This window comes from Misgurnus anguillicaudatus, chromosome 4, assembly GCF_027580225.2.
Source record: "Misgurnus anguillicaudatus chromosome 4, ASM2758022v2, whole genome shotgun sequence".
In the NCBI taxonomy this organism is placed as follows: domain Eukaryota; kingdom Metazoa; phylum Chordata; class Actinopteri; order Cypriniformes; family Cobitidae; genus Misgurnus; species Misgurnus anguillicaudatus.
Window position 1 is genome coordinate 22,129,581 of NC_073340.2, and position 18,322 is coordinate 22,147,902.

The 18,322-nt window shown below is 38.6% G+C and overlaps 2 protein-coding genes across 2 annotated transcripts; both read right to left on the reverse strand.

Moving 5' to 3' along the window:
- Window positions 1-1,582: 1,582 nt before the first annotated feature.
- slc16a5a (solute carrier family 16 member 5a) lies at window positions 1,583-6,434 on the reverse strand. Its single transcript, XM_055176096.2, has 5 exons — window positions 6,127-6,434; window positions 4,530-4,963; window positions 4,129-4,272; window positions 2,664-3,479; window positions 1,583-2,213 (listed from the first exon to the last, which is right to left on the reverse strand). Exons 2-5 carry the CDS (start codon window positions 4,813-4,815, stop codon window positions 1,987-1,989), a joined length of 1,473 nt encoding a protein of 490 aa, XP_055032071.2. The 5' UTR covers window positions 4,816-4,963; window positions 6,127-6,434; the 3' UTR covers window positions 1,583-1,986.
- Window positions 6,435-7,771: 1,337 nt separating this feature from the next.
- On the reverse strand, window positions 7,772-17,877 carry kctd2 (potassium channel tetramerization domain containing 2). The gene is made up of 6 exons (XM_055175127.2): window positions 17,243-17,877; window positions 16,531-16,639; window positions 15,939-16,030; window positions 13,382-13,477; window positions 12,870-12,995; window positions 7,772-11,209 (listed from the first exon to the last, which is right to left on the reverse strand). The coding sequence occupies exons 1-6, from the start codon at window positions 17,576-17,578 to the stop codon at window positions 11,180-11,182; spliced, it is 789 nt and encodes a 262-aa protein (XP_055031102.1). The 5' UTR covers window positions 17,579-17,877; the 3' UTR covers window positions 7,772-11,179.
- Between the last annotated feature and the right edge of the window lie 445 nt (window positions 17,878-18,322).

The window sequence follows — 18,322 nt, forward strand, 5'->3', positions numbered from 1 at the left end:
AAACTAAGTTATTGGGTTGTTCTTATTCACATTTTCTAGGTTGATAAAAGCACTGGGGACCCAAGTATAGCACATAAACATAAAAGTCAAATTTTCATGGTATGTCTTCTTTAAAAAGTTTGTTGACAAAGCTCTTTAAAATACAATCATACAGTGATATGGGAAATAAAGAAAGCTGCACATAGTTAGTCAATGGCACTGCCAAAATGTTTATTAAGCATTTATCTGTTTACAGCTTCAATACTAAAATTCCAAATATATTTTCCTTTAATATAGAAATAGACTTTATTAGTGTACTAAATACTCTTTACCGTACTATAAATGACTCTCTGAAGAGGTTCACATCCCCTTCCATTTATAGCAAGTCATTTGCTTTGGCAAAATAAGAAAACAACATGACTATAACAAGGCCAACAATAGTGCACCTGAGAAAACGTAACAACTTCCCATAAAACATCTTGAAATGTAATGCTTCTTCTATCCTACAGTAAATAATAATGAAACACACTCAGAGTCGGCTTCCCAGACAGGTCATAACAAGTCTATTCCCAGATTAAAATGCATGTTTGAGCTGTCTTATCTGAAAACACTTATCTTAAAATATATCAGTGTCATTGTTTTGTCTCAAAATGTACACCAGTAATGTTTTTTTGTAAGGCATGCTTGTAAAAACTACTTAAATAGCCTAATTTACCTAAGGCCTAGTCCTGGACTAATCTAAACCATGTCTGGGAAACCACCCCTCAGTGTTCAAAGAGTCTTTCATACAGTCTAATCCATGAACCCAGCAGCCCTCACCAAGTGCACATTAGGTATTTAGGGCAAAGCACACTAAAAATCTCACTGAGAAATAGATGACTTTAAGGCGAAGCATCATGACGAAAAAAGTTTTATGACGTGGGACTTGGTTAACAAAAGTTTGTATTTAGTCAAACCTAGACTTGAGTTTCTCCTGATTTATGATAATAGTCTCTTTACACTTTGGCATCTTGAGGGGTGGTTTCCCGGACAGTGATTAGTAGTTTAAGCCAGGACTGGGCCTCAGTTTAATTAGGAAATATAACTAGTTTTAACAAACATGCCTTACTAAAACATTACTTGTGTGCATTTTGAGTCAAAACAAAGGGCACTGATGTATTTTAAGATATATCAGTGCAAGTTGTTTTCAGTTTGGACAGCTCTTACATTTATTTTAGTCTATGACTAGTCTAATCCCTCTCCTGGAAACCGCCCCTGAATGTTGTAAAGTTAAAGGGATACTTCACCGATTTAGCATTCAGCTTTGTATCTGTAGAAACCCGGCAGTATTACTGAATGACCATGTTTCCCTCCATCATTTCCCCCTGAGAGGAGAGATATCTGCATTTTGGTTCTGCAAAAAAGTCCTCCGATGATGCAAAAATCGTCATATTACATCATCGGAGGACTTTTTTGCAGAACCAAAATGCAGATATCTCTCCTCTCAGGGGGAAATGATGGAGGGAAACATGGTCATTCAGTAATACTGCCGGGTTTCTACAGATACAAAGCTGAATGCTAAATCTGTGAAGTATCCCTTTAAGACAACAGATTCAAACTCCCATTAAGGGTTAACAGTGTATGTAGGTCATTCGGTGTATGGTACAAAAATACATTAAGAATACTTGCAATGTTATACAAACACAGTGTATATAGTGTATTCTTATACATAACAATAAATGAAAAGAGATAAAGATAAAACTTAATGTGACATGAAACAACTATGATGCTGAACAACATTTCCTGGAAAAACAGCTTCAAAGTTCATTATAAGAATGAAGAAGCTCTTTTTTACTGTATTCATTTGCAGAAATCTACTCTATTTACTGTAATCCAAATACATGAACTAGGCAAAATAGCCTACTGTATGCCATACATTTCCACGAGCTGTGATACACCTCAATTTCAAACAGTTGGGCAACCTCACTCTTGTCTTGATCTGGTTTACATTTTTGGTCCCTGTGAAGATTAGGTATTTGTCTTGTCCCCATCTGTAGGCACAGTGCTGTACTGGCAGTCAGTGGATAAAGTAACTGCAGGCTTAGCTGGAGATCCAGAAGCTTTTTCCTTCTGGCAAGTGTCACGGCGGTCCAGCCAAAAAAAGGAAACCATAAGGAACAAAGCTGATAAGGTCACTGAGATGCTGCAGACCAGGAACACATATGTGAAGACCCCAGTCCTGTCAACTAGAATTCCTATAACACAAAAACAAGAGTGATTAAAACATTACATATAATTTCAAACTTTCCTAACCCACAAGTAACAAAAGTGCCATTTTATCATGATTTTGAAGCTAATCATTGAAACATACGTCATGCATGACTTTATAAACTGGAGTGTCTTTAATCTAGGACAATGGTGAGCATTAAACCAAAAGCAAGTTTCTTGGAAACACTGCAAAGTGTAATATTATACTTGGCCCTACTATTAAACTATTGTGTGAGAGAATGTACGCTCGGTCAGTTTGACCATACTCAAAACATAGAGACTCGCCTCCCACACATAACAAACACATAAATCCAGATTAGTGCTTTTAAGGTGGAGGAGACATTCCTTTCCTTTTACCAGGTATATAATCTCAGGTACCATACTTCAATTAATTGAACTGGTAAGCTAACATAAGTTTGAAGTTTGTCGTATATTACCTGCGAGAGGAGGTCCTATTAACAATGTGACACTTTCCATTATAGACAGCAGTCCGAGCGCAGATGGGAACCGGCTCATCTCAACTGTATCCATCAAGACGGTGAACATCAGTGACCCGACCACGCTCATAGTAATTCCATACGTAAGCACGTACATTAAAAGCACAGGAAAACTGGCATTAATGCAACAAATATTATTACTGAGTCCATTTAACAGCAAGGCGATGGAGAACACGTAGATGTGTCGACCTTTAAACCACGACAAACTGAAGAGCACTCCGATGGGAGGTCGCACAATAATGTTGACAAAGCCCAGGATGGAGAGCAGCAGGGCGGCTCGACTTGGATCCATACCTTCGGACGTGGCATACGGGACTAGGAATATAAGGGGCACCACAAACCCCAGCATCATCCAAGTGATGCCCAAAGAGAAGACCCGAAATCGAAGGTTACTGCTGAACAGGTCAAAGGCCATGTGCCGTCTGAGAGAAGATGTAAAACTTTTAAATATTCCTAGCAAGCCCCCCTTCAGCCTCTTTTCTTTGGTGGGTTTTGGGCTGTTGCTCTTTGCCTTTCTGGGCTTGAGTGGCCTCATGACAGCCCCACAAACACAGCAGTTAAGCAGCACAGCGCCAAGCACCAGAAAGCTCCCTCTCCAGCCCAGCTCTTTGTGCAAGTAGTCTCCTAAAAAGGGCAATGTGGACAGGCCCAGAGCTGTGCCAGTGGAGGACATTGCGTTGGCGAATGGACGACGGCGTACAAAGTAATGGCCGAGGATGGTGACAGCAGGCTGAAAGCTGAAGCAGAAACCCAGACCTATGAAGAAAACACAGAGTTATGGTTATGGATGGACTGATGATGGCGAACTTGCTTCATGCCAGGTGATCCTATATACATTCACCTAAAGAATTATTAGGAACACCATACTAATATTGTGTTTGACCTCCTTCAGAACTTAATTCTACGTGGCATTGATTCAACAAGGTGCTGAAAGCATTCTTTAGAAATGTTGGCCCATATTGATAAGATAGCATCTTGCAGTTGATGGAGATTTGTGGAATACACATCCAGGGCACGAAGCTCCCGTTCCACCACATCCCAAAGATGCTCTATTGGGTTGAGATCTGGTGACTGTGGGGGCCATTTTAGTACAGTGAACTCATTGTCATGTTCAAGGAACCAATTTGAAATGATTCAAGCTTTGTGACATGGTGCATTGTCCTGCTGGAAGTAGCCATCAGAGGATGGGTATATGGTGGTCATAAAGGGATGGACATGGTCAGAAACAATGCTCAGATAGGCTGTGGCATTTAAACGATGCCAAATTGGCACTAAGGGGCCTAAAGTGTGCCAAGAAATTTAACACGTGTTCCTAAAAATCCATTAGGTGATAGTTGTTTGTGATAATCTCTATTGCTCTTTTCACTGCATAATATCATAATCTCTTCCTGTAGGACCTACTGACCTGTGATCACCCCAGCAGTGATGTACAATTCAACAATGGAATGTGAGAAGGAGCTGGCTGCCATCCCCACACCACTCAGTACTCCCCCAAACATTACTGTCGCCCGACATCCGAAGCGCTCCACCAGAACACTACAAAGAGGACCTGAAAGAAAAATGCTTACAGCTTAAAATTAAGATGGCCACTATTAGCCACCACCACTATCATCACATGGCAAATTGATCACATACTGATAATATAGAGGATAGTATAGAAGATGGTAAACCAAGACCTCAACTTCCTTTTCACAGTAGTAAAGTGAGATGTAAAGATCTGGTATCAGTTAGCTAGTTTCTCACAGACATTCATTAGAATTGAACCCATTACCGTCGTCCCATGCCCCACCTATGCTAAACCCTTACCTCCAGCATGTAGAGCTGCTGTCATTATTGAAGGCACCCAAGACGTCTCGCTGTTGCTGGCTTTAAATTCAGTCTGTAGATCTACATAGAAAATACCGATGAATGATGGGAAGGCCAGCGTCAGAGCCAAGACAATGATGGTAGCGAGCAAAACCACCCATCCCCAGCCGCCATCTGGAGCATCATAAGCTGGATGTTTTTGGTCTGAAGGGGGTCCTAGTTTCTCTCCCTCCTCAGATTCAGGCTCACATTGCTCCTCAATGCTAGAAGGTTGCTGAGGTGCCATATTTTTCTATCCGACGGTACTGAAGTCACTGCCGTCTGAGCTTTTCCGCCTGGTTTAAGCGGCTTTGCACTCTCGGTGGTGTAAGAAGGGTAGGGCAACACATTCTTGCATATTCCATGTCATCAAAATAAATGTGTTTGCAACACCCCTACAATCACAGATAAGAGCTTTTTTGAACAAAGAGTCATTTATAACATTTTACAATAACATTTTAAAAGTGACTGATAGTCTCTGTAAGGTTTATAATATTCATGCAGTCCTCTAAAATATTTGACTGGAACAAGTTTCTAGTATGAATTTGTTAAACTCATCTTTGTTTACTTTTCACATTCACGTAGAGTAGAAGAGGGGAAGACTTGTATGTCACATCCACATTGGAGATTCTTTATCGGTTTTATAAAAAGCTGCTGAGATATGATATCTAAAAAGTCTAATATAAGTGTGAATACTAACCAAATGAGAATAGATGTAACAAATAAAAATAAAAAAACAACTTGATGTGCATCCCTTATGAAATGAATGTTTTACTACAAATTTAAAATTCGCACAAGAAAAATACTGTACTGTAGTATACTTTGTATGTAATATAGCATATTATAGTAACTAGTACACAATGTACACTGCATGTGCACTATATTCTGTATTACCTATAGGTATTTGAAAAACTGTAATAAATACTGTATTATAGACTATGGAGAGTTAAAAAAATTAATATACGTATAGTTAAATACATGTACGTATAAGTATACTACATAAGTTTAAATATATTACAGTATTTGTATGATTGTCTCACTACTAGTAATAACTTAGTTATATAACTTAGTTACAAATCAATCCGCCAAAAACGTGGTTACTACATTTTTACTATTCCAAAACATTGTTAATTTTCATGAATTAATGCTTACTTGCTTCTCGTGTCATTTATTTATTGAATCTAATTCTGTTATATTATGAAGTCAAATGTCATTTCTGCTGTTCCGCAGCACGCGACTCGAGTGAACAACAAAGACGCTACACGGAAAGCCCTGGGGTATGTGTGTTTTCGTCAAAATAACTGCAAAACACCGTATTAAACTTACACGTTTGGCGGAAAAATGCGAATAAACAGAGCCTTATAAGCATTACATGAATAAAGCATTGAGTTTAAGTAGGCTACTAGACTTCGAACGCATCACCGGTGTTTCGTGAGGTAATGTCAACGTTTCATCCTATTCTTTTAGTTCAATTTCAGTTTAAAATACAGCTTGTTGCGTTCAACCACAACAAAAACTAAAGCTCAAAACGTCCTTGCGAAACAAACAACAAACGCACCTTCTCAGCTGATTTTCAGTCATCCACGGCAGCGCAGCATGTTTGCGCAGGCTGGTGTCATGTCAGCAGGAGGACACGGCTTTAGCTCTCAAGGCGCACAGATCTAAATCATGTAGCTTATTCTTTTATCTCAGGAAATGACAAAACCAATGGAGGGCTAAATGTGTGGTAACGGCTCCTTTAAATGAAGTCTACGCATATGGAAATTTGAGTACAGGGGCGATGCCATTTCCTCTTGCCTTTCGCCCCACAGCGGTTCTCTCTCATCCGCTTAGTTTTGCACCAAAGGGCGGGTTTCAGTTTAAGTAACTATCCCCTGGCCTGTAGACTGATTTGTGTGCTTGTTCCTATTCATACAATAAAAGGTTGCATGACTGGTTATTGGTTTGAGTAAACGTGACTCAGTACAATTAGAGTTAAGAAGAGTTAAGTACATATTAGAACTGCTGTGCGGTGTTACGCAAACCCGTTGTCACTCAAAACTCACTCGTGTTTAACATGAGTTTATGACTGTATGATGTGGCCATGTTCAATGTCAAGCTTAGAATTAGTGTTTCTCAACCAGGGGCCAGTAAGAGGGCCCCAGGATGACTTAAGGTATGTTCACCCAAAAATAAAAATTCTGTCATCATTTACTCACCCGCCTCAGGTTGTTCAAAACCTGTGTAAGTTACTTTGTTCTGCTGAACACAAAATATTTTTTTTGTAACCATAGGCTACAGATCAGGGGCACCATTCACTTCCATAGATTATTTACTACTATGGATGTCAATGGTGCTTCTAATCTTTTTGGTTACACAAACACTATTCAAAATATATTCCTTTGAGTACCATTTTTCAGTGAACTATACCTTTAACATTATTTAAAGGGGCCATGGCACAAGACTTTTTTAAGATGTCAAATAAATATTTGGTGTCCCTAGAGCACATATGTGAAGTTTTAGCTCAAAATACCATATAAATAATTTATTACAGCATGTTAAAATTGCCACTTTGTAGGTGTGTGAAAAATGTTTGGGGTGTGTCCTTTAAAATGCAAATGAGCTGATGAAATTCAAACACTGATCACAATGATGGTGGTTTGTTGCAATTAAAACTCAATTGTGCTTTTCTCTGCACTAAATGGCAGTGCTGTGGTTGGATAGTGCAGATGAAGGGGTGGTATTATTATAATAAGAGCTCCTTATGACATCATAAGGAGAGCCAAACTTCAACGACTATTTTTTCATGTGCTTGTAGAGAATGGTTTACCAAAACAAAGCTACTGGGTTGATCTTTTTCACATTTTCTAGGTTGATAGAAGCAATGGGGACCAAATCATAGCACTTGAACATGGAAAAAGTCAGATTTTCATGCCATGGCACCTTTAAAATACGAACACTAAAATCAACTATGTTAAAATAGTATCATTCATCAGATGTTGTTGTGGACAATGGGAGGGCCTTGAAGTCTAAAAAAGTTGATAAATTATTTTACAGGGTGAGCACATCTATGTAAATATGTTTAAATTGACTTGAAATTACCTTTTGTATTTTAAAATTTACTCCGTAATAAGATAATTTTGGGATTTCATTGGTTACAAAATCTGGAACATACACTGATCAAATGGAAATAGCTGTAAACAATGAACAGCACACAACAGTATAACACAAACACATTTTATGATAAAAACCATAACATTATCTTTTTTTGCAGTCTGTACATTGCAATAAACTGCATCAGAAGACAAACTTCAAAAATAAAAAAAAGACAGTCTGATCAAGACTTTTCATTTCCAGAACACTTATTTTCTCCACAATCTCCATAACCTATTGACATATTTGACACTTTACACCAATACTGTCGACAATGCAATACACCCAAAACAACCGATGTAAAAGCAGGTTTTTAGCACGTAAAATGTGTGTTCAACTGTATATTAAAGCATGCAGGTGTTGTTGACTAACTATTATGGCAAAAATAATTTTTTAACATGGACCTTGTTTTTAAATTGTGAAAAGACTTGACAGACGTTTGAACTTTGAGCCCATTTCCAAAATAGTTGAAGCTATACTTATACCAAATACACTGTGCTGTATAGGCATATTTAACCCTAAACAAGTTCATCCAGTATTTTGTTAGTAATTTCATTGTCTACAGAAGAGTTTTTCTGTCTAAACCTGCTGAACAACTTTTTTTAATTATAACTTCTTAAATGTTATCCAAACCACCTGTCAACCATGCGCCCATTAACCTTTACACTATATGTCAAAAGCCCAGCATATAACATATATACTTAACACATTGCATGCTTCCAAATTAGCGTTCCAAAACAATGAAATTTAAAAACGTGTTTTCGTCAACAACTACTCAGATGAAGTTTGGTGGAGGGGAGGCTGAAATTTCCTCAGTCTGGGAAACCAACAACAGTCAATGTGACAACCATATCAGTTTCATGAACATAAATAAAACTTGAGACTGCAAATGTCATGTTCTAATGCCATGCATGGCGTTCAATTCTTAAAATAGAACAAAATCCACACAGGGAGAACATAAAGAGAGGTGCAAAATTAAGAGCCCAAAGTAAAAGTGCATGGGGTAGGAGTGAAAAGTCTGAATACAGATAGGTGGGCTTATGAACCACTAGAACAAAAACAATGTGGGGAAAACTGAGCACATTCAGTACTTGAGTCAAGGGACAGAACTGACTATTAAAGGGACATTTCACTTTTTTTGAAAATATGCTCATTTTCTACCTCCCCCAGAGTCAAACATCCGACCTCCACCGGTTTGAAATCGACTCAGCTGATATCCGGGTCTGGTGCCGGCACTTTTAGCATAGCTTAGCACAATCCATTGAATCTGATTAGACCATTAGCATTGCGCTAAAAAATAAACAGAGATTTGATATTTTTCCTATTTAAAACTTGACTCTTCTTAAAAGTGCTAGCCAGACCCAGAGATCAGCTGAATGGATTCCAAAACGGCAAAAATCAAATGTTTAACTCCAGGGGAGCTTGAAAACAGGCATATTTTCAAAAAAAGTGGAATGTCCCTTTTAGACGAAATAAGAGAACATGAGAAGTAAACAGGCTATTATGCTCCATTGATATGTTTCTTAACCTATATCCATATTTAGGAAGAATTCTGTAAGAAATTAAACGTATGGGAGTAACAGATCAAAGGCACAACACTAAAACATCAGAGACAAAAAAGTGCCATCTGTAACTGTTAACAATACAAATGTACAAAAAGGTCCCATTATAAGGTCTTTCAATGACCAACAACTGGGGCTGAACAAATAAACACTGTCTCCAGGAGGGGGAAAACATTAACACAGACAAAGAAAAAGGAAGGCCAGCCACATAAAGACAGGCAAACCAAGCGTAGCTCACAAAGTCGAATAATTAGTCTTGATATGCTAAACAAAATAACAGGCGTTTGATGCGATAAAGAGGCAAAAACCTTTCAACGTACTAAGAGAGGGAAAGACAACACTTTAAAACACTGCAGACCATAAATACATCACATACAACCATCTTAAACCGACCCCTACAATCATCAACAGTTTAGCAATAGATATGAACAACCAAATAGTCAATACAACCCGGACGATACTGTTCATAGAGATTTTTTCCAAATATTGTCCATTTGCGATCACTTCCATAGTCACAGTAGATATTCCACAATGTATATTTTACAAAAAAATGATCAAGTTTATCTGCTACTAGAGAGGAGTCATGTTAAACAATGTGGGCAGACAAAATACCAGCTTCAATGTCGAAATAATGAAGTATACACAAAACAAATTACCTGAAGAGATACTGATATATTACATTTTGGAACAATGGCAAGAATCTACGTCCACAATAAATGGAGCCCTTTACGTTCAACAACATTCCACTGATGTGATCAGACTATTTTTAAAGAACAAGTTGAACAGTTAAATAGCCAAAAATGTTACGGTATTATGGGGAGAACTAGATTTTAATGTAAAATGTCGAGCCACTAATGCGATCTCCTAAACCACCTGGACTATAAAAGCCTAATACCTCTATAAAAGGCATCTCTTATTTTTTCCAGTCATTGATAGAGTTTGAAGGTAAACACAGACAAATCTCACGTCCAGGCATTTATAAGGTACATTAAGGGTTAATTCAGTATCTCTCCCAGATAAATTGAGAAACTCGTCTTGATAAACACAAAAAACGACCACTATGGTACAGATATCAACAATTACACTTGCATTCGGCCTCATCTTAATACATATGTTGTAATATACATAATTCTCACATGCCCAACAACCACATATATCTTCTGTTTTGTATTTCCTATTTTGATGCTTTGAAATATGCAGGCAAAAAATCTATTCCCAGGAATTGGAAATGTGAGACTCGGTGCATCTGACCGGACGACTGGCAGTATGAGTTTTACCTTTTCCTCTGGTCCTGTCCAGATGGGTATATAAGTTAACAAAATGCCACTCCGGAGATGAAATGTTTAATGTTCAAAAGCTTCATTTTGTCCATTGTGCCACCCGCTGTGGATGAGTGGATATTGAAATGAATGTGATTGCTAATGATTTACAGTTAATGTGCTTGTTATAGAGAAGCTATACTGAATATCGGAGATGTGACTTTTGCTTCGTCCATCTTGCACACCTTTGGAAGTCCTGAGGAGAATACGGTCGTATGAATGCAGCCCCTTAGACTTTAAAGCCAGTCGCCGTAAAGATTACAATGCCAATGATTAGGATATGATGGCGGCTGCATAAATAAGCATTATGTTGAATGATGAATCCTTCCCTGTAATCCTTTCTGAGCAGTCTTGCATCAAATATGAACCTCAGAGGTTTAACCATAGACGCAAAATAGCAGTGAGAGTTAGCAATGGTGCTGACTGGTTAATGTTGCAGCACTACAGAAAGGAAGGGGGCGTAAACCCCCACAGTGGAAAGGCACAAGGGGGGAGGGAAGAGGAGCTGATGAACTTGGAGTCAGCTGTATAGTGGAGTTGGATCTGGAGAAGGGAAGTAAAAGATGGGAGATCGGTGTAAACTCAGGCACCAGGCTTCTCACATCCTAGACCCTCTCTCTTGAAGAATCTGTGGGGGAAACATCAAAATCTTGAGATTCATAATGTACAAGTAAACAAGTAAAGAGCAACTGGGTGATTCTCGCAAAACTAGACTTGTGAGGTGTCATGAAACATCTTGATAAAAAAAGTAAATGCTATCAAAATAAGAAGCATACAGTTAAGGGGGTCGCACACCGGACGCACAGCACCATTCTAAAAAAATCAAATACATTGCTTTCATGAGTATATGCCAGGGCTCCAGACTGCCACCCATTGGTGGCATTTTGCCACCTAAATTTGAGAGTGTACCACTGAATTTTACATCCAGTCGCACATGCGCGACCAGTAAATTTGACCTTTTTTTGTGATGTGACACTGAATTTGAAACAGCACTTTGTACTTTCTGCATCTGTCATCAAAGTATTTATTAGTAATACAGTGGAAATTAGTAGAAATGTGAATACTTGGTTAGCATGTTGATTTACGGTGTGTGCCCCTAAATTTTCTGGTTGCGCCCCTAAAATTTTCAGTTGGGGGCTACTTTGCTCCCAGTGAAAAAAGTTAGTCTGGAGCCCTGGTATACGCACATAGGCACCGACAGGTGGCGCCTGTCCGCGGCGCCCAGCTACGTCTCAGGAAGTTGCTCAAATCCCTGTCGCGCCCCATTAAATAAATAACATCATATTTGTCCCAAACCATTAACGATAACATTGGCTGCTCACGTATATTTTGCATTTTGAAGTAGACGCTATCTGACTAAGCTTGCGCTATTTAATGAGCATTTCCAGTGTTTGATACCTCAGAGTTGTCATACACGTGACTCGACGTGGCGCTGCGCGTCCGGTGTACGACCTCCTTTACAAACATCTCTTCATGTACTATTTTGCACATGTTTTAAAATGACATCACACAAACCAATTTGGTTGTTTTTTCCACATTTAAGGGGAAATTTTTCATTATCGCAACATGTCCGTGACTGGATTTGGGTTCTGTGACATGAAAATATATATATAATTAAAAAATCCAAAAAATACAAGCTTCAGTGCATGTTATACTATAAACATTTACAGTGAAGAAACATGTGGTATTTGGTGATCTTTGGTAAACGTAGAGAGTAGACAATAATAAGGAATAAAAATGTGTCCAAGAAAAATTTTCTCATCCTCCGTAACAATTTTCAATCATTGTTTAAGGCCTCAATGAACTAACATTTTCAAAAAAAAAAAAAAAAAATGTTGGAAGGGACATAATTGACTGTGACACTCAAGATGGCTACCAGGTAAGCAGTTCTTATTTTTTCTCTCCAGATAAAAGTTGAAATTTTGTTTGTCATAGTACCTAGACAACTTTTTAGTTCTTATTACCGAAACATGAGTTTGTAAATGCATATATTTAATCTAATATCATGTTGTGGTAATGATAATTTTTAAAAATGATAATCTAAAAAAATTAAATAATTCTATAGGAAATATTTTTTTAAATCCTCTAAAAATAATGGTTATAGTAAGTTCAGACATTAATCTTATATGTGCAAAAAAAATTGTCTTCAATGGCTTTTTAAAAAATCTGATGCTGAACACCTTCTGAATCTGGATTTCGTGAGAATCACCCAACTTTGTCAAATCTTGTTGCTTCTGAGATCATTTGAAATCTTTATAAACCTATTAAATTTAAAAAATTTGTCTTACCTTAGCCTTCTCAGTGGGTTCAATAACAATTCCGTTAGTTGAGTTGTTGAGTTCCCGGGAAACAACACACAGGAATTCTGCTTGGTCCTCGTTGCCATAGTTATAGGAGGAGCCAATGCTTATTAGCTGGTAAGAGACAAGTCGAATCAAGTTCAAAGCATCACAGACAGAAACAGTGACTCTGTTAAACTCCTTTACTCAAGAAAACCACACGCACACCATCCTTCTTTTAAATAAGGACCATTTAAATGGGTTTAGCTTTTATGTAAAACAATTAAGAGTTTAATCTTCTGCCTGAGTGAATTGAAAGACGCTGCACTCGTCATATATTGTTCTCTATCTATACTTGTTTTCACAAGAGAAGGTCAGGTAAATTTACGTTTCATAGATGTACTTTGCAAAGCAAATACAATTATAACCAGCTATACATTTTTTCAAGGATCTAATCCCAGCCGGAAAGAAATATGAAAGAATTAGACAAAGGATTTGTACCTGAACTGGGCAACACCTACCTGTTCAAACTTCCAACCATCCGACATGGTGGACACCATTTGAGTGAGCTCTTCCTCCTGGCATTGTAATACACGATACACATGCTTCACAGGACCCTATAGAAACAATTACACTCCAATCATCCTTCAGTATTAACACAATCATTATCGTATAGCCTTTTTCACACATGGATTACAGAAAATATGCAGAAAATGTATAGTTTGATTTTGGTTCATTCACGCTGCCAATGATTTTCCCGAATCTGTGCGTGCGTTCACACACATCCCATAAAGATCCAGGAAAGGGACGTGATGTGACATGATATGTATTGTATGGCTGGGTGGTATGACGGTATATTCCGTTACCGCGGAATAAAATGTCAGACGTAACAGATTTTTCTATTCCGTCTATTCCACGGAATGCAAATAAGTGGGCGTGGCTAACTCTGCCCTCCCACATGTTAGACTGAGTGTGACGGAGAAACATGTAAAATAATTCACTCATAAAAAATTAACGAGTTATTTCTGTAATTTTTATAATAACTTCCAGTGAATCCAGCGCGGGTCTTGCAGCGAGACTCTCGCTCGCTCTCTCTCTCTCTCTCTCTCTCTGTGCTCATGCAGCAGACGGCCGGTCTCTCGCGTGCAGAGGTCTCTCTAAGCACCCTCGAGCTGCAACGCCAAATAAAGAGTTCTTCTCGCACATAATGCTAATAGTTGTAAAGTTTTCGGTGGGCATTTAGTTAAAAGCTAGAGTGAGTTGCAAATTTTTGTACATTTTTATAATCAAAAAACAATATAAACTGAAAAACATTTATACCGTGAATATACCGTTCCGTGAAATAAAATGACTCATTCCGTGGAATAGATTTTTGGTCATTCCGCCCACCCCTAATGTATTGTATTGTATTTGTAATCATGGACTTGGTTTTAAGTTAGCTTATGAAATACGATTGTTAGAGCAATGTTACTAGATCCCAGAATCAATTACAGGACGTGTTTACTTTCACACAGAAGACATGGCATTTGTATGGAAATTTTCTGGGATCAAGGTGCTGTGTAAAAAGGTTTTTGATGTAGCACAAACTTTGGAAACAGACATTAAATAAAGTATTTTCTTGTGCTAAGCAGTGGCGGCCGGTGACTTCTTTTTTCGAGGGAGCTCGATGCGAAGTTCGTCACAACATGTATGTAGCACGTCATGTGTGTGGTTTGTAATTTCAAAATATGTGTTCTGCACGTCGTGTGAACCTGTGTGCATCACGTGTCTTGTCAAAATAAGGGCCTGCTGCAGACAAGTCTAAAGGGTTTATGATAAAAGAGAAGCTCAAGTTTGCCAGATACTCGCATAATCTCATGCGTAATCAGAGTTTACTGTTAAGGGAGTGTCTTGCGTGTATTTTGTGAACGTGAGCGTCTCTTTTATCACAAACGGTTTTGACGCGTGACGCAGGCACTTATTTTGACAAGACACGTGATGCACATGGTTCACATGACGCAACAAACACATATTTTGCAACACATATGACACTCCAAAGACTTTTTTTTAATTGGCGCCCCTCGGATGAGCAGTCATGAGCCGCCACTGGTGCTAAGTCACTCTCCTTATTGCAGTGTAACATCCAGAGAGTACCATTAACAAGCCATGTATAAGGTGACTGGCAGAAGAATGTAAATACTGTGATTGCTTCTGACATGTCAACTTCACAGGCAACGGCATGAGTTTCGGGCGGGACATATTATATTAAACAAGTTTGTCAGTAAAATTAATACAAGGTAGGACAGATAGATTGGTAAACCTGTCATAACCTGTTATCCGGTGCTGCTGTAGAAATTAAACACTGCTGTGCTCAGTAAGGGCGCACTCACACTATCCAAACCAAACCGCGCCCGGGCGTGTTTGACCCTCAAAGCCTGGTTCGTTTGACTAGTGTGATCTCTCTGTACCGCACCCGGGTGCGGTTTGGTTAATCGCGCCCTGGCCGGCTTGCAGAGGTGGGCTCAGGCACGGTTCACCTGGGCTGGGGCGCGAAAGGCTAGTGTGAGCGCAAACGGCATGAGTGCGATTTAAAAGGAGAGACATCAATTGCGCGACCAATGACCTTCATCTGCCTTCGTTAAAACCTTTTGATGCACGCAGCAGGGTTACGTGAATGTCTATGCTGCACACACGACATCGTGAGATCAACTAAGCGCTTTACTTCCTGCTTTGTTCAAAACAAGGGAATCCTTATGACAAAAGCGCACCCGGGCTCGGATTGATAAAAGTACAGTGTGAGTGCGTGCCTCTGGGGAAGTACGGAGGGGGGACAATTGTGCTGGGGCATGGTTTGATTTGGATAGTGTGAGTGTGCCCTAAAGAACCTCAATTACTTCAGTGAGTTTAGTCTGTGTTATGAGGTCGAGCTTCATGCAGATTTTAACAATTGAACCTTGATCTAGAATGGCTATAAATAAGAACACTAACCTTTCCCTAAGTTAAACAATTAAATACTTTCTCCTGCACAACAATTAATTCCCAAAAAAATCAAGCCTAGACAGAGTTGTGGTCCTTCTGTACCAATTTCCTTTTACATACCTGAGACGTCCTGTTTTCATTGTCTCGTATTCTTTCCTTTACAAGCCGCACAAGTGATGCAATGTTATAAAACTCTGCTTCCTCCAGAACACCTGCGGTAGCCAGAAAATCTGTTACAATTTGTTTTAGGGGTTTCTGCTTTGACATAAACAATAAAATAATACTACAACTCCTTAAAAAATTATGCAAAACCAATAGTGAAATAAAAATAAAGTTATAAATGATGCACTACAATATTGTCAATTTCTATTGGTTTATACACACTGAGTTTTAGATATGAAACCTATACATTTTACTAGAAGCATAATTAATAGACAAAACGTACAAATTAAAACGTTGTTTATTATTAGTAATAAATGTTATTGCAGTTCGGACCAATGATTCTGCAGCCTTCAAATTTTCTACAATGACCCCAACACAATTATTTGGACAACTCTCAAATCCTTTCAATATCCCACCGGTCTTGCAGGAAATTATCCGTTACACCAGTACACTGTGGTCTCTTTCCGCAAAAAGGATGTTTCTAAATGAAACTAGGTCATTACTGTTCCATTAAGACGTTTTTAAGGGCAACGTGCCCAGACCATCTCACCCTCCTCAGCGAGGTTCTTGTTGATGATCAGCTTGCCATGCCTCAAGTAGTTCAAGATGGGTCCAAAATATGTGGGATCCCTGTCAATCAAATATGCTCCCGTCTCATCCTAAGAGAAAAATTAAGAATAAAACCTATAGGTGAAGATAAATGTAGTTTTTTTTATATGCAACTACCAGTTTTCAATTCTATGTCATTGCAGTCTTAAATGAAGCTGAGCACATAGTATGCTGTTTAATTGTTGCTGTATGTGCAATATTGACAATCCAAATAACAAACCACTTATTTCAATAATATCAAGCATTGACAATAACATTTATTTATGCATTTGACAGATGCGTCCAATACAACTTGTTTATTCACAGTGCATTCAATGCATGTTATCAGTATGTGTGTTATCTGGGGATTAAACCCAAAACCTTTTTCTAAAAAAACAACAGAAACATTCACAACCATTCTAATGAATGGAATGGTTATAATGGGAAATGTATTGGTGTTAATGGAAACTATAATGTTCTCTGGGGGTCTGTTATCTGGTAGATAAGAACCACATTAAATCTTACTGGAATAAGGTCCAAAATACTGCATAAAAAAATCTTATAATGGTTTTAATGGTAAACAGTTGACAGTTATTATTGGTATTTGTAAGACTGTGTACCATTAGAATGTGTACTGGGATCAACCAGTGGGTTTAATGTTGACAGCCCCTTACCTTATCCGAATCCAAATCCGGATCTTCCTGACATAATCGATACAAAAACGATTTAGGGTCCCTGCACAGGGTCTGTTTCGTCGTGACAAAGTAGGTTCCCCCAACATTGAGTCGAACCCACCGAGATCCTGGCTTCTCTGTGGCTTCTGGCGACGGGGAACTGGGGTTGCTCTTCATAGGGAACCCAAACACCGCTCTCGAACCCGAGACCCCCGGACTGGACAAGCCGCTCCGGGTCGGTATCATGAGGGTGGGTGAGGGCAGTCTCACACTCACACAATGATCGGGCTGCTCGAGGATGCCAGTCGCGCTGGACTCAACGTGCAACTCTGCCATGTTTTCGCAGCACAGTCAGTTCCGTCTTGATCGCTAAATTCCGTTATTTAGCGCTCTGCACGCGCCGTTACGCGAAGCGGGCTGGGCTCAAACGCGCTGATAACGACGACAAAAGCGTTGGAATGTGTTAGTAACGCGCACACGAGGCGACATAGTTTACAATCCTCAAAACGCTAGGCGGATCTGTTTTGTTTATACAAACGACCCATGTAAGCTACAAATATTATGGGTGAGAATGAACATATCGTTTCCGTGTTAAGATAATGCACGATTGACAAAATAAAAGTCTGGATTTAAAATAAAAAATAAAACTCTTATATATATATATAAAACGGGGATTTATATCATTACATTTTGTTAGATAATTAACTATTAGATAAAACTGTTACAAGTTAATGCTATAATTTCAAGACATTTAATAAATATTATGGGTGGGACTCAGCATATCCTTTCCGGGTCCGGATAATGCATACTTGACAAAATAAAAGTCTAACATTGTTTTTTTTTTGACGTTTTTATTTCAGGCATAATGCTAGAGTAAGAAGAGATGTTAGTACTTCAACATTAGATCTTAACTTATTTAAAGGTGCAGTGTGTAATTTTAAAAAGGATCTCTTGACAGAAATGCAAAATAATATACAAAACTATATGATCAGGGGTGTATAAAGACCTTTTATAATGAACCGTTATGTGTTTATTAACTTAGAACGAGACCTTTTTATCTACATACACCAAGGGTCCCCT

Coding starts and splice junctions, on each gene's coding strand:
- slc16a5a (XM_055176096.2), bottom strand. CDS start 4,815: ATGGCACCTCAGCAACCTTCTAGCATTGAGGAGCAATGTGAGCCTGAA. Junction 4,273..4,529: donor AGCAGCTCTACATGCTGGAG/GTAAGGGTTTAG, acceptor TTTTTCTTTCAG/GTCCTCTTTGTAGTGTTCTG. Junction 3,480..4,128: donor CACTGCTGGGGTGATCACAG/GTCAGTAGGTCC, acceptor TTTTCTTCATAG/GTCTGGGTTTCTGCTTCAGC.
- kctd2 (XM_055175127.2), bottom strand. CDS start 17,578: ATGGCAGAGTTGCACGTTGAGTCCAGCGCGACTGGCATCCTCGAGCAG. Junction 13,478..15,938: donor ATGAAAACAGGACGTCTCAG/GTATGTAAAAGG, acceptor TTGTTTCTATAG/GGTCCTGTGAAGCATGTGTA. Junction 11,210..12,869: donor AACCCACTGAGAAGGCTAAG/GTAAGACAAATT, acceptor TTTCCCCCACAG/ATTCTTCAAGAGAGAGGGTC.